This window comes from Colobus angolensis, unplaced genomic scaffold, assembly GCF_000951035.1.
Source record: "Colobus angolensis palliatus isolate OR3802 unplaced genomic scaffold, Cang.pa_1.0 Scaffold27, whole genome shotgun sequence".
Classification (NCBI taxonomy): domain Eukaryota; kingdom Metazoa; phylum Chordata; class Mammalia; order Primates; family Cercopithecidae; genus Colobus; species Colobus angolensis.
The window spans coordinates 6,010,707-6,024,077 of record NW_012115932.1 but is presented as its reverse complement, the minus strand read 5'-3'; the positions used below and the strand labels follow the sequence as shown (position 1 = coordinate 6,024,077).

The window sequence follows — 13,371 nt, the reverse complement described above, 5'->3', positions numbered from 1 at the left end:
AGTAAAATACCATTGTGTGTACTGCATAGATACTAGAAAGTCATAAAATCCATTGTCCCTTCCTAACTCAAAACTGAGCTACATTTTCCACCCCCATTTTATCTCTATAGGAATATGCAACTAGTTCTCGCCAATAGAACATAAGCAGAAATGACAAGTGTCACCTTGAAACCAGACGATTTTCCTTTGATTTCACAGAACTTCTCTATGCCATCTGCCTCCACCCCTTAAAAACTATCTCCCTGCTAGATAGTGTGAACACAACCTTGGAATTTAAAATCCAAATGTGTGATTTTTAACATAACATACAAATATTCCAGGATCACAATGGAAAGAAAATAGGTTATCATTTTTGGTTAACATTTTTGTTTAATGTGTGTAATAACATATCACTAAGAACAAAATAGAGGGGGAGAACTGCTTCCTCTAAATTAAAAATCCCAAGGAGTTTGCTTTTGTCTTTGTTTTGAAATTTTATTGAAAACTTGATCAAGGAAAAACATTCTAGAAAAATATTCATTTATAAAGAAGTGGCTCTTACATTAGGACATTGACAGTGTAACCTTGGTTATATCAGGGATTATGAATACATGCTGAGGACAAGGACTTTAAAGAAGCATCTAATCAAATGCATTCCTTTTATAGATAAGTAACTTTCATCCCAGGGAGGGAAAGTGACTTCCCCATGGCTGCTCTAGGCCCAGCTCTGTTTATATAATTCATACGCTTTTCTCTCCTGAGACCAAAGCTAACTTTCTAAATTGAAGCTTAAAAATAAAATTAAAATCTATTACTGTGCAATCATCCACTGGTTTATTTTAAGACATTACGCTGCTTCAAGTAGTTTGAAAAATTTAGTATTGACTAAAATAGGCTCACAACTCACTGAGACTCAGGAGTAACAAGAGATTGTAGGATTGGTGCTGTAGTTGTTTATTTCTCTTTTTTCATTTAGTTTTTTTTTTTCATTTAGTTTTTGTTGTTGTTGTTGTTGCTTTTCCCTTCCAACTGCTTCAATTTAAAAAGTACCATTAACTTGTATTTTTTTTTACCTTCCTTTTTTTCTGCCAAACTAGATCATCTAAATGATGAGTCAAGTTTTACGCATGTCTCCTTAGTTTACCAAGGACATTTAAGTTAAAACAGCCTAAAAGGTGGAAGCTATTGTTCTTGATTTGAGGAAGCATTTTATTCATATATAAATATTGATGTAGGCAGAGAAGGTTGGACTTGAGCTTGGTATCAAATAATAAAATAAATAGGAACAGAGACTTTGGGATAGGTGTAACATAGCAAGAAAACCTCAGGGAAGGGAACAGTATGATGGGAGAATGATGCATAGCATTTAAGGATACAGAATATGGATATTTTAGAAATCAGGCAACAAGCATGAACTTCATCCATGGAGCTGGTGTTTCAAGATTGTGATCTGCATGTCACTGGCAGAAAGGAAGATAAATTTAGTGGTATACAGATTTTTCATTTTCCCAGTTATATATTCCTTGTGATAAAAATCAGGAAAATGTAACTAGAACATGGAATCTAAGAAGAAAGTGGGATTAAAAACAACAAAAACAGAAAATAATTTACATGGTTATGCCAAAAATAGTTATGAACATGTTTCATGAAACCCTGATGTTTTGGATGCACTGCTAAAGACAATATGATTTAGTGGTATTCTGACTTGGGAGAAATGTGGTATATTTCTTTGTGATTCATTATGATGGCACAAGGATCCCACCAATGTAGGTTTCCTGTAAGAAACCCATTTGTCCACTTTTCTAGCCCACATCTCAGGATGACAACAGAGAAGAAAAAAGAGTCAAAAATTATGGATAGAATTTGATGAGCTGGCCGTGGCAACATGACAAAAGAGTAAACTCTTCTAGTTCAGAGTACACAATGAGCAATGGAAAACATAGATAATAGCATTCTGCATTATGTATTTCATTGATGAATAATATACTGTTGTATCAATGTAATTGTCACAAGTGATTAATACAACCATTATCTATAATCACCTCTAAGTCAGCCACCAGGTTAATAGTCCATGGTGACTACCACTCCAGTGACTGATTTAGAGATGATTAAAAAAAGGTTTCTCTTGTGAAGCTTATGTAGTGGAGGAAGGGGTAAGAGACTGAGGAGTAAAACAAGTGCCCAAACAACACAAGGCAGAAATCATGTTTTCTTAAGGTGGGTGACAATGCTTTTGGAGGAGTTAATGGAATAATAATGATAGTGATAATAATAGTAATATTATTGCCTTCCATTTGCCAAGCTCTTCCCATTTGTCAGGCACATTTTTAATGCAGTATGTTTCTTAATCCTTGGAGCAACCCTGTGGATACTGGTGATATTGGGCTCGGATATATTAAATGATTTATATAAAGTCACACCACTAGTAAGCGGCAAAGCTGGTGTTGAAACCTGAGCTGTCTGACTCCAGTGGTGAACATTCTTAAAAACTGCTTCAAGTTGTTTTAGTATTAAGATCAGTGAAGGCACTGTTGAAGAGATGCCATTGATTTAAGCCTTAAAGTCACAGAGATGAGATGGTAGTGATGCATTAAGAAGCCATTCGAAACAGAAAGAGATTGAGATTCAATGTGAGTGTAAGACTGGTTAAACACAGAAAAATATTCACAGATTGGTTCTTTCACAAGCTGGGAAATTATAGAAAACAAGACTGGAAAGTTCCTGCGACCAGATTTTTACATACTAGAAACAATAGCTTGCGCTCAATTGAACCTACCGAATTATTGAGACATGAGGAAGGGATATATCAGGGGCTCACTGGGGCATGATGGGAGTCAAAAAGTGTTGTGATTAACACCATGAATCTCAGAGCAGACGACTTTGAGTTTCTGTCCCAGTACTTGAACTTGATCCCTGCAGGTAAATGAACCCCTCAAAGTCTCAATTTTCTCATCTGCCGTGATACCATCAGTGTTAACAGTAAATGTAACTATGGTTGTGAGAAAGCAGATCATTTACACATGGTGCTTGCTGTGGTGCATGTAGTTAGTGCTTAGTAAGTGCTAGCTTTCACAATTAAGGTGAAAAGCATACACTGGAGATGAGAGAGAAATTGACAGCAGGCACATAACTTAATAAGCTACTGACACATTCCAGATGAGAGCAGACAAAATCATGAACTAGGACAGTGGCAATGGCAACTGAAAAGAGGACAGTTACACAAGATATTTCAGAAGCATAAGTGCCTTCATGATTCATTAGATGTGGGAGGCAGAGACATGACTCTGAGTGTTCACGCTTGGCTCACTGGGGCAATGGTTGTTCTCTCCCAGATATAGAACAATCAGGAAGGAATTATAGTTTGAAGAAGAAATGATGGATCCAGAATCTGTTCTAGCATATTGACAATGAATTAAAAATATTCTTCAAATCTTATCGATCTACCTCAGGGGAAATATTTTTCTCAACTCTCGTACAGATAAAACTAGTATTAAAAGAGATGATTCAGGTGGTGGATGCAAGGACTCTCACATAGCATTAAATTTCCTGGTGAGTAAATTCTCTCCTGTGAAATTCTTCTTCTATTATTCTGTTTATATCAAAGAGAATGTTTTGATTTGGTGCTAATTGCCGTTTACTCAAGCTCTAATATCCTTTTCTCTGTCTTTCTCTCGTTTTCAACATATTCAAAGTCTAGGGAACACAAATATATGCACTTAAAGTGTAAGAGTATTCACTTGTTTTTAAACCATATTTTTATATCACTTATATTTTTGATAAATGTTCTGGTTTTCCAATTATGGTCCTTGTATTAACTTTCCTTTGAAAAATTAATTTCATTAAAAAACCATGTATCAAGGAATACTATGCAGTCACACAAAATGAGAACATGTTCTTTGCAAGAACATGGATGGAGCTGGAAGCCACTATCCTTATTGAGCTAACAACCTTTTGGTTAGGAAAAGAAAACCAAATACCGCATGTTCTCACTTGTAAGTGGGGGCTAAATGATGATAACACATGGACACCTAGAAGGGAACAACAGACACTAGGCCTTTGGGAAGGTAGAGGTTGGGAGGAGGGAGAGGATCAGGAAAAATAACTAATAAGTACTAGGCTTAATACCTGGGTGATGAAGTAATCCGTACAACAAACCCCCATGACACAAGTTTGCCTATATAAAAACTTGTACATGTACCCCTGAACCTAAAAGTTAAAACAAATAATAAAATTCATTGTGCATTCAAAAAAAAAAAAAACGCACACACACACATGAATCAATTAAAGAAAAACATAGGAATCAGAAGTACAGTCACTACTTGGATATAACAAAGCTTGAATGAATAAGGGTTGGAAAATCCTTTACTAAGCTATGTCGCAATTTGGCAATATTCTTGCCCAGTTACAAAAGAAGCATTTTAAAGGGAGATACATTTACCACAAGTGTAAAAGAAAGGCACGTTATAATTGGCTAAGATTGAGCTCCTGATAATATCCCAAGAAAGTTGTAAACATAACTTCCTTGTAGACATTCATTAGTTACAGAGCTATACTTTGAAGATAAGAATAGCGTCAAAAATCAAGCAAATATCGGCAAAAACTTCCAATCATTAAAAAATCAACTGTCACAGAAATCAGGCTGCCTTTCATTATCAACATTAATGTGCAATTCAGCCCTTTCTCTTCACGGAGCCCATTGAAATAGTACTACACACAAAATACAAACCAGCTGGGTGAGGAGTGGGAGAGAAGGCCAACTATGGAGGCTATCCACAATATTAGGACACACAAAGAAGTTAATGAGATCAGTTACATGATGGTACTCAGTGTGAATCGTAGTATCTTTCAATACTGTTTTGCTGTGATTTCCTTAGGAAGATTAATAGCCTTGTGGGACCTTGTTAATTCTTTTTGCTATGCTTAAAGCAAGTAGATAATTTTCTCCCACAAGTGTCTCTTAATAGATAGTAAATTCCCTAGATCATTCTCCACATGAGACATTGGGGAGGTGGTAATGTTAGGCTCTGTGATGTAAAATCAACCCTTCTGTCCCCACCATTAGTTCTTCATACCACTCTTGGGCTCAAAACAACTAAACAAGAAACCTTCTAGTCATGAGTTTGTGGGTTCTGTTTTAGAGTGCTGGAATAATTATAGAAATATGAATATACAACAGAACTTAATGGCCAATTTCTCATTCTGGAAGCATGAAGAATTGGAGATTAATTTTACGTGGTGTGTGTGTGTGTGTGTGTGTGTGTGTGTGTATGTGTTTTCTTTCGCAGATGGAAGACTTCAGTTCTAAGGCAATCCTTAACTTTTCCTTTTTGAATCAAATGAAACATTGTTCTAGGCCGAGCGCGATGGCTCACACCTGTAATTCCAGCACTTTTGGAGGCCGAGGCGGGTGGATCATGAGGTCGGGAGATCGAGACCATCCTGGCTAACACGGTGAAACACCCTGTCTCTTCTAAAATTCCAAAAACTAGCCGGGCGAGGTGGCGGGCGCCTGTAGTCCCAGCTACTCGGGAGGCTGAGGCAGGAGAATGGCGTGAACCCGGGAGGCGGAGCTTGCAGTGAGCTGAGATCCGGCCACTGCACTCCAGCCTGGGTGACAGAGCGAGACTCCAAAAATAAAAATAAAAATAAAAATAAAAAATAAAAAATAAAAAAAAAATTGTTCTAATACTTGATGGTCAGGTTTCTTGCGCATAAGGGAACAGAAGGCCATTTTAAAATAATATACTCAAGCATTACTATGACCTTCTTTCAGATTCTTTTTTCCAAATAAAAGAGCCTTTATGAGACATTTGCAAATGCTCAAAACAATGTTATAATCAGATAATTCTTTGATTTGGAGGATGGTACTTTTGAAAGTAGAATCATAAATTTCCATCTTTGTGTAGGTCCTTTATTTGCTTCTCTCTGTAAAGTAGATGAAGACCTGATTCCAAATTATTCCACATGCAAAAAATATTTCCTATGAATTCTAGAAAATGATCAGGTGTTTGTGACTAAATCAACATAAAACAGCTCAACTCTTGGAAATATGTTTCAAATAACATCTTAATAGATGGTAAGCTGAGAGCACAATGTTTGTATTTGAAATTTAAACATATATAAATTAACATAATTTTAAAAGGAGTAGTTGGATTAATCTACATAGAGGATGTAAGCAGCATTGTTGAGAGTTGAAACTGGCCACTCATGAGATAGATCTGGTCTGGAAACGTATCTAAGTTGCCCGACATAGAGTTTTAAATTAATAATTGATACTATTAGAAGTCATGAGATTTAATATACAAATATTTACTTTTAGCTTGTCTTAAAATAAATCTCAATTCCTGACCATATTATCAGGCACATCTGATAATCATAATTAATATTAGTAAGAACTACTACTGACCAAGCATTCGCTAAGTGCCAGCTATCATTCTAAGCATTTCATTTTATTTATATTTTGCATAAACACTGTCTCCCTGTGATGCAATTTTTTAAATGCACATTAGGCACCTGGAAAAGCTGATCTCAGAGATTCAATACGTTTGCCCGATGTCTATAGCTTATAACTGATGCAACTGGGATTTGAACCCAATCCTCTCTGATACTCAAGAATTGTTCTGTTATCCACTGATGGATAAGTTTAAAATATTAAACTACTGAATGGAGAATGGGTCCATATCCACTATGCTCACTTTTCTGCATTTGTAAAAAGTTCACTCTTCTTGTGTGAAATGTGGCGATTTCAGTACATTATGAAACAAACTTTCTTAAAAAAATACTTCTAATAAATATTTTCTTTTTTCATAATTGGTATTCATTTTTCCTTAAATAAATTAGGGAATAATTTACTAATCCAATTTGAATCCAATTTGCCCAAATTGGTAGAATATATTTATATTTATCTATTCTATTTGAATTTCAATTATAATTTTCTCTAGAAAATTAAGACACTTCATTTAATTTTCTGATTATCATTCATAGAGATGTATTGAAAAACCTTCTAAATCATATGTAACAAAATTTCAACTCTGGAAAGGTCACTTGAAATTCTTTGCAAGTGCATCTTACCAGAAGTTGTCTTCACTACTTCAGTGGTATTTCTTAGACCAACAAATGAGAATTGATAAAGCCTCCAGGATCTTGTGTCACCCACTTCAACAGAACTTCGCTTCCATTGATAAACAATTTCTTCACGTGGATAGCCATCTGCCATGAGATAGGAAAGCTCACATTAAAAATGATTATAATTAGCATATGTAGCAATATATAGCAACAATCTTCTATGAACACGACACTGAGGTAAAGACTGAGAAAGATAGTTACAAGCTAGATGAGGATCTTGGACGAAAGGGCATTGCAGTGAGGACATAAATTACAATGACATTGCATCCTAATGGGAAGTAAGATTCAAAACTCCAAAGGTCAAATTTACTCTTGAAAATCATTTAAATGACATAGAAAGTATACTACATGTGATTTTATATATGCCATATGCATACTTTCCATCATCTGGAATAGTGCATACCAACTGACCAGTCCATAATAAATAGTAGAAATACAAAGTCTTGTATCACAGTGAAAGACAGTTAATAGAGCAAGATTTTGAGTCACATAGAAACAGAAAATAGTAAGACAGAACAGACTCAAAACTTCTCCAAAGAATGCATTTGAGGTGGAAGATAGTTCAAAAAAATAAACTATTTATTATCTTTCTCAATTTGCCAGGACTCAATTTTAATATACACAGAAATACACAATTAAAAGTAGTAGTAAGTAGAAATGCTAAGAGGACGATATCAATGAGCTTGTACTAATAGAACAGAAAGTATTCGTTGAAAACATCACACTGGCAGATGAGATAAAGTAGTGGTTATGAGTACCATTTCCCAGCCATTCTACCTTGGATAAGTGTATATTTTTCCTCTTTAATTGTTTGTTCCCTTATAGGGAGGATAATAGTACTTATCTCATGGAATTGATGGTCAATGTATATTTGTTGAATGGACAAACATTATTGTGAAGTCAACTGCAGAATTAACTTTTTCAAGAAAATAAATGAAAACCAGAAACCATTTTAACAGCTTGTGTACTAATAATGCTAATTATTATGTGATAATAAATAATAATGGCATGTAAAGATTACTTTGATTATGAACACTGATTGAGTACTTGGAATAAAATCCCACATAGTTCCTCCTGTCTGTTCCCTTTGATGCAGCCTTATCTATTATATGTTTATATTAATTAAAGAGGGAGGAAAAAAAGAGTCTGTAGAGAACTATTGCAGGAGATGGAGAGGGGTATGATAGGATGTGATGAAAATTGAGGAAAACAGTGGTAATATCCAGCCTGGGCAACATGGCGAAGCACCATCTCTACAAAAACTACAAAAATTAGCTGGGTATGGTGGTGCATTCCTAAAATCCCAGCTACTCTGGAAGCCGAGGTGGAAGGATCACTCGAGCCCCAGAAGCAAAGGCTGCAGCGAGCCGAAATCACACCACTGCACACTCCAGCCTGGGCAACAGAATGAGACCCTGTCAAAAACAGCAAAACAAAACAAAACAACAAACAATGATGATATGAGGCAACTTTGTGCAGAGAATGTGCTGGTATCTGAATTGTTCAGATAGCAATAAGTAATGTTAAATTGTGTTTGGGTTCAGAGGACCATTTTCAACTGGCCACCTGATGGCACAGAAATCAACAGTTCTTGAGTTTTAGCTGACACAAGAAAGAAGTAGACCCACTTGGAAAATTGAAATCAAGGAAAGCTAATCTCTCTAAAACTCAGGGAAAATTTAACTTTATAATTAAATATATTTTATTCTTTGATTCAGTAAACATGAAATAAGTTTTATAATGAGAATTTTTCTAGATAAATATGATGTACAGTGATATTTTTCCTCTGTTTTTCTCTGGTATTGATGAAGTGATAAACACGTGATTACTTCTCTGATCATCAACTTTTTTCAAACTGTGATTACTATGACTTAGTGGATCCCCTGGTTGAGAAATTACCTTTCTACAAACATAATTTTAAAATCTACAATCAGATTTTTATTCTGTCCATTATGCACAACTGGCGGACAAAAATTGTAAAAGAAGTGATTGACCTTTCATGGATGCTGAACAAATAGTAAAGAAAACGTTTTGGGAAATTTAAGTTTGCTTGACTTTGGTTCAGGCAGAAAATATCTGTAAAGGTTACAAAAGCATAATCTGCGTTAGATATCATGGATCCTCTTGCTACATTCTATTATCTATCTGATAAAAATAATAAATATAAAAATAATAGTTTTATATTTGATATTATTGTGTGTCAAATAGTAGTTCACATATATTTTATCAATGAAATAATTTTGCTGTGGGGCAGACCTTAACTAGCAATGTGCTGCTATAGTCCCTTCCTAGGCCCATAGGAGAAAAAGGAAGAGGATATATAATTAAAGATTGCACGCTTTCTATTGAGTCCAGCGTTGGCCTTACAATCCATTACAAAAAAAAAATAGGCTCTAGGCAACCAATATATTAAAAGTATGCAACTCAATGAAACCTATTTGTAATTCTTAAAAAAATAATTTCTTCTTTTGCAGGAATCACCCTAATCGGAGCAAGCTGGGCTTAGGATGAAAGAGATGGTCAAAATCATTGAAGTCAGTAACATAACTTAATACAACTTTGAAATTCGTTATGTTTCTTTCAATTAATTAACATGGCAATCAGAAAGACTGTAAGTGAGGGAGGATACAAATGGAGAAGGAATATTACTTACAACTGGAGAATTCCAAGGGGCAGGAGTGTTCATCCATTGGGAAGTTGTGCAATTGTAATTGGCACTCGGCATCAATTGTCAACCTAAGTAGAAAGATATTAAACGTAAGATGGATTTTAGACATAATTTTAAATTGTAAATTCGCACAATTTTAAATGATTTTTTTTTTTTTTTGTAGAGAATATCTCACATTCTGATTGAAAACACAGAGTAATCCCCAATGAAGATATCCACCAAGTCCAGGAAAATATTACATAAGACTTAATGTAGTCAGTTCATTTTCACAGACCAAATAATGGCACCTCACTTACCTCAACTACATTTATTGAAAATTTATGATCACTTAAGTTTTTGGTTTTGGTTTTTCTCTTTGCAAATTAATTGCTCACGTGAAACTGCTCAGTGAATATATTTAACAGAACCAACTGTTTTAAGAACTTAAGCTCATTTACTGTTTGCATGTAAATGAATGTTGATAATTCTAAGATCTTATCTGCTAATTAAAGCAGGACCTTCTGTTTATAAGAACTTGTTAGCTGTTAGCTTTAATTGCTAAAGGTGAGTTTAAAAATACCTGTGTTGCTCAGTGGTGTGGCATTCATTCTACACTACACTGTCACTAAATAGGATATTCTAGAGGATGTCATTAAATAGGTATTATGGAGTAGAAGAATGTCTAATGGAGTACAATAAATGTTAATGCACATACACAGACATATTTGAAAAATGTTTGCCAATAAATCTTAATTAGTTTAAGTCTTATGAGTTAGTGCTTGTTAAAGCATACAGATTTTCTCAGTCTCCAGTCCTGGGCTGGAACTCCAGGAGGGAGAAGATTTAAAAGTCAGATGTCTTTACCACCTTTGGGTAAATATGAATATAGTCTCAAATTGTAATGGTAATGGGTTGATGATTTTTTAAATTTCATATTTTTAGCTATATTTCTTACATTGTGCAGATATTATTGTTGATATAATAAAAGTATTATTTTAGGGAAATTTGTTTTTAAGAGATTTTCCAATTAGTATAACTTTTAATTGGAAAGAATTAAGAATCTATCATTCTATGATATAACGGAGCAATTACTGATGTTAAAATATATTTAATAATTATTGAGCCCTTAATTAACTATGAAGCACTGGGTAGAGTGAATTGTTTCCTCATTTAACAAGTATTATCATGCATTTATTGTACCTGAACTTCTCTAAAGTAACATAACTAGAGGCACAGTTGAAATTTGGGCCCAGGATTATCTACCTTCAAAACTGGAGGCTTTAATCATTGTCACTATATATTTATATGCTCTTCAAAGGGAAGAATAGTTTTAGTCATAAAGGAAGCTATAATTAAATTTGACATTTTATTAGTATTACTACTCCAAATTAAACTGGAATTATTAAAATTGAAAATAATATAATTGCAAATACAAACATAGATACAGATCTAAATGTCTTTGGGCATGCACAAAAACACAAACACACTCATAGCTCTTTTTAGATAGCCAGAACAAAATCGTCTCTCTATATAGACTGGTAACCATTCAAGCTTTGATTGAATCTCCATTAGTGACATGTCTTTCATAATTAGCTAATGTAGTGATTCCACAAATTAAATCCAAAAATGACTACAATGTTATAAGAACAATAAAGACACTTGAGATAGTATGATTGACTTCATATTTCGAAAGCTGGACTGAGCTCTGATGTATCAGGGGAATTTTGTACCCACTAGATTCTAAATTCAGGCCTTGGCCAGATGACATGGCTGACACCTATAATCTGCAGACTTTGGGAGACTGAGTTGTGGACTGCTTGAACCCAGGAGTTCAAGACTACGTGGGCAACATAGTGAGACCATCTCTACAAAAAAATACAAAAAAATTCTTAGCAGGGTGTAGTGGCACGTGCCTGTGGTCACAGCCACTCGGGAGGCTGAGGTGGGAAGATCACTTGAACCTCCGGGAGGTAGAGGTTGCAGTGAGCCCAGAACACACCACTGCACTCCAGCCTGGGTGACAGAGTGAGACCCTGTCTCTAAATAAATAAATAAATAAATAAAAATTCAGTTATTACTATATCTCTAAGTTTACGAAAGCCATGATGAACATAAAATGCCTGGAATGAATTTATTTTGGAATTGTGGCTTTTTCTAATAACTGACATAATTGATACAGATTTTGGAGCCACTTTCAAGTATTAAATTTTGTATGTTGAGCAAGCACATTTAACGTGAATCATTTGAAGCTAGAAGTTCTCAGATACGAAGATTGAGAATTGCATTATTCTTATTTTGGTTAAAATGTATAATAATTGTATTTTGATTAAAATGTATAAATAATTTTAATTTGTCTATATTTACTATGTATCAGGCTCAGTGTTAATCACTTTACTTATCACCCTGATTTGTCCTTATAGCAACTCCTTAAGGTCAGAATAAATATCTCTGTTTTATAGAAATTAAAGAAATGAAGGTAAAAGAATCTGCTCAGTTGTGGTGCCAAGGTCGGGGGAGAGGCAGTACAGGGTGGGACAGTGTGGTTGTACTTTCTTTCCCAATAATTTCCATCAGCTCTCACTTAATTTTCCTAAATAAAAATGGAATCATGTAAAAACATCGTGCTTACTATGCAAACAAAGCTTCTAACACCAAAAGTCCTCCTACCAGATAGCTGCCCCTAAGTCCCTTTATATAGAAATGCTGGAGAATTGCCCTGGTTCCTACAGATAGTAAGACAGAGAGCTAAGAACCAAAGTCAGATGTCTGATTCCTAAGACTATGTATTTACCTATTATTTTATCTAATAATGTACTCCCACCAATGAGAAACTTCAATGTAAAAAATGTTTTAAATGCAAAGTATGAAGTGCTAAGATAATGGCATAAAATCATTATTTTATTAAAGTAGCATTTTACTCTAATTTCAAAATTTAATTTCAGAATTTAATTTCAGAGTCTGAAAGATAGCTCCTTCAACTTTCTCCCAAATATGCCTATTCCCAAGATAGACAATAAATTAAGTTAAACAGCATATTAACATAATGGGAAGTGGGGTGCCAGGAGATGAAAGATAATAGATTCTAGGTTCTTGCTATTGTGAAACTAAAAAGAGAAGAATGTATGGAGACATACACATCAAAAATTCTCTTTTAGCAACTATTTCTTTGGAAATGAACATATTTCCAAGCATAAGAGGTGGCAGTCCCAAGGATGACCAGTTATGTTTTAATTTTTGTGTTCTAAAGTACCAGAACATGCAAACACACAAAAAGCCAAGACAGGTGCAAAGATCAGATGATCTTGCAAGACAAAGGAAATTTCAGGTCAGTTGTGAGAAAAAAAAAAAAGTTTTCACAACAGCTGTGGAAAAATAAGCTTTGCCTATAATTAGTGCTTTGATAAAGCTCATTGATAGCAGAAAGAAAAAAAACTAATGTTGTGATGTCATATACTATTTGATAACATGCCAACCAAGACGTAGTCTTGACAACATTTCTTTTTCTTTCTTTCTTTCTTTCTTTTTCTTTCTTTCTTTCTTTCTTTCTTTCTTTCTTTCTTTCTTTCTTTCTTTCTTTCTTTCTTTCTTTCTTTCTCTCTCTCTCTCTCTTTCTCTTTCTT

The 13,371-nt window shown here is 34.5% G+C and overlaps 1 protein-coding gene across 5 annotated transcripts in view; it reads right to left on the bottom strand.

Annotated features, from left to right (window-relative positions):
- Window positions 1-13,371, bottom strand: part of GABRG2 (gamma-aminobutyric acid (GABA) A receptor, gamma 2) — a 91,167-nt gene that overhangs the window by 46,926 nt on the left and 30,870 nt on the right. For 4 of the 5 annotated variants that reach the window (XM_011947723.1, XM_011947725.1, XM_011947726.1 and 1 more), the window contains 2 exons: window positions 9,758-9,840; window positions 7,051-7,188 (listed from right to left, as the gene is read on the bottom strand). In XM_011947723.1, coding sequence (XP_011803113.1) covers window positions 7,051-7,188; window positions 9,758-9,840 — 221 coding nt within the window. Of the gene's footprint in view, window positions 1-7,050; window positions 7,192-8,402; window positions 8,520-9,757; window positions 9,841-13,371 lie in introns of all 5 variants that reach the window. The other variant, XM_011947722.1, reaches the window with a different exon arrangement.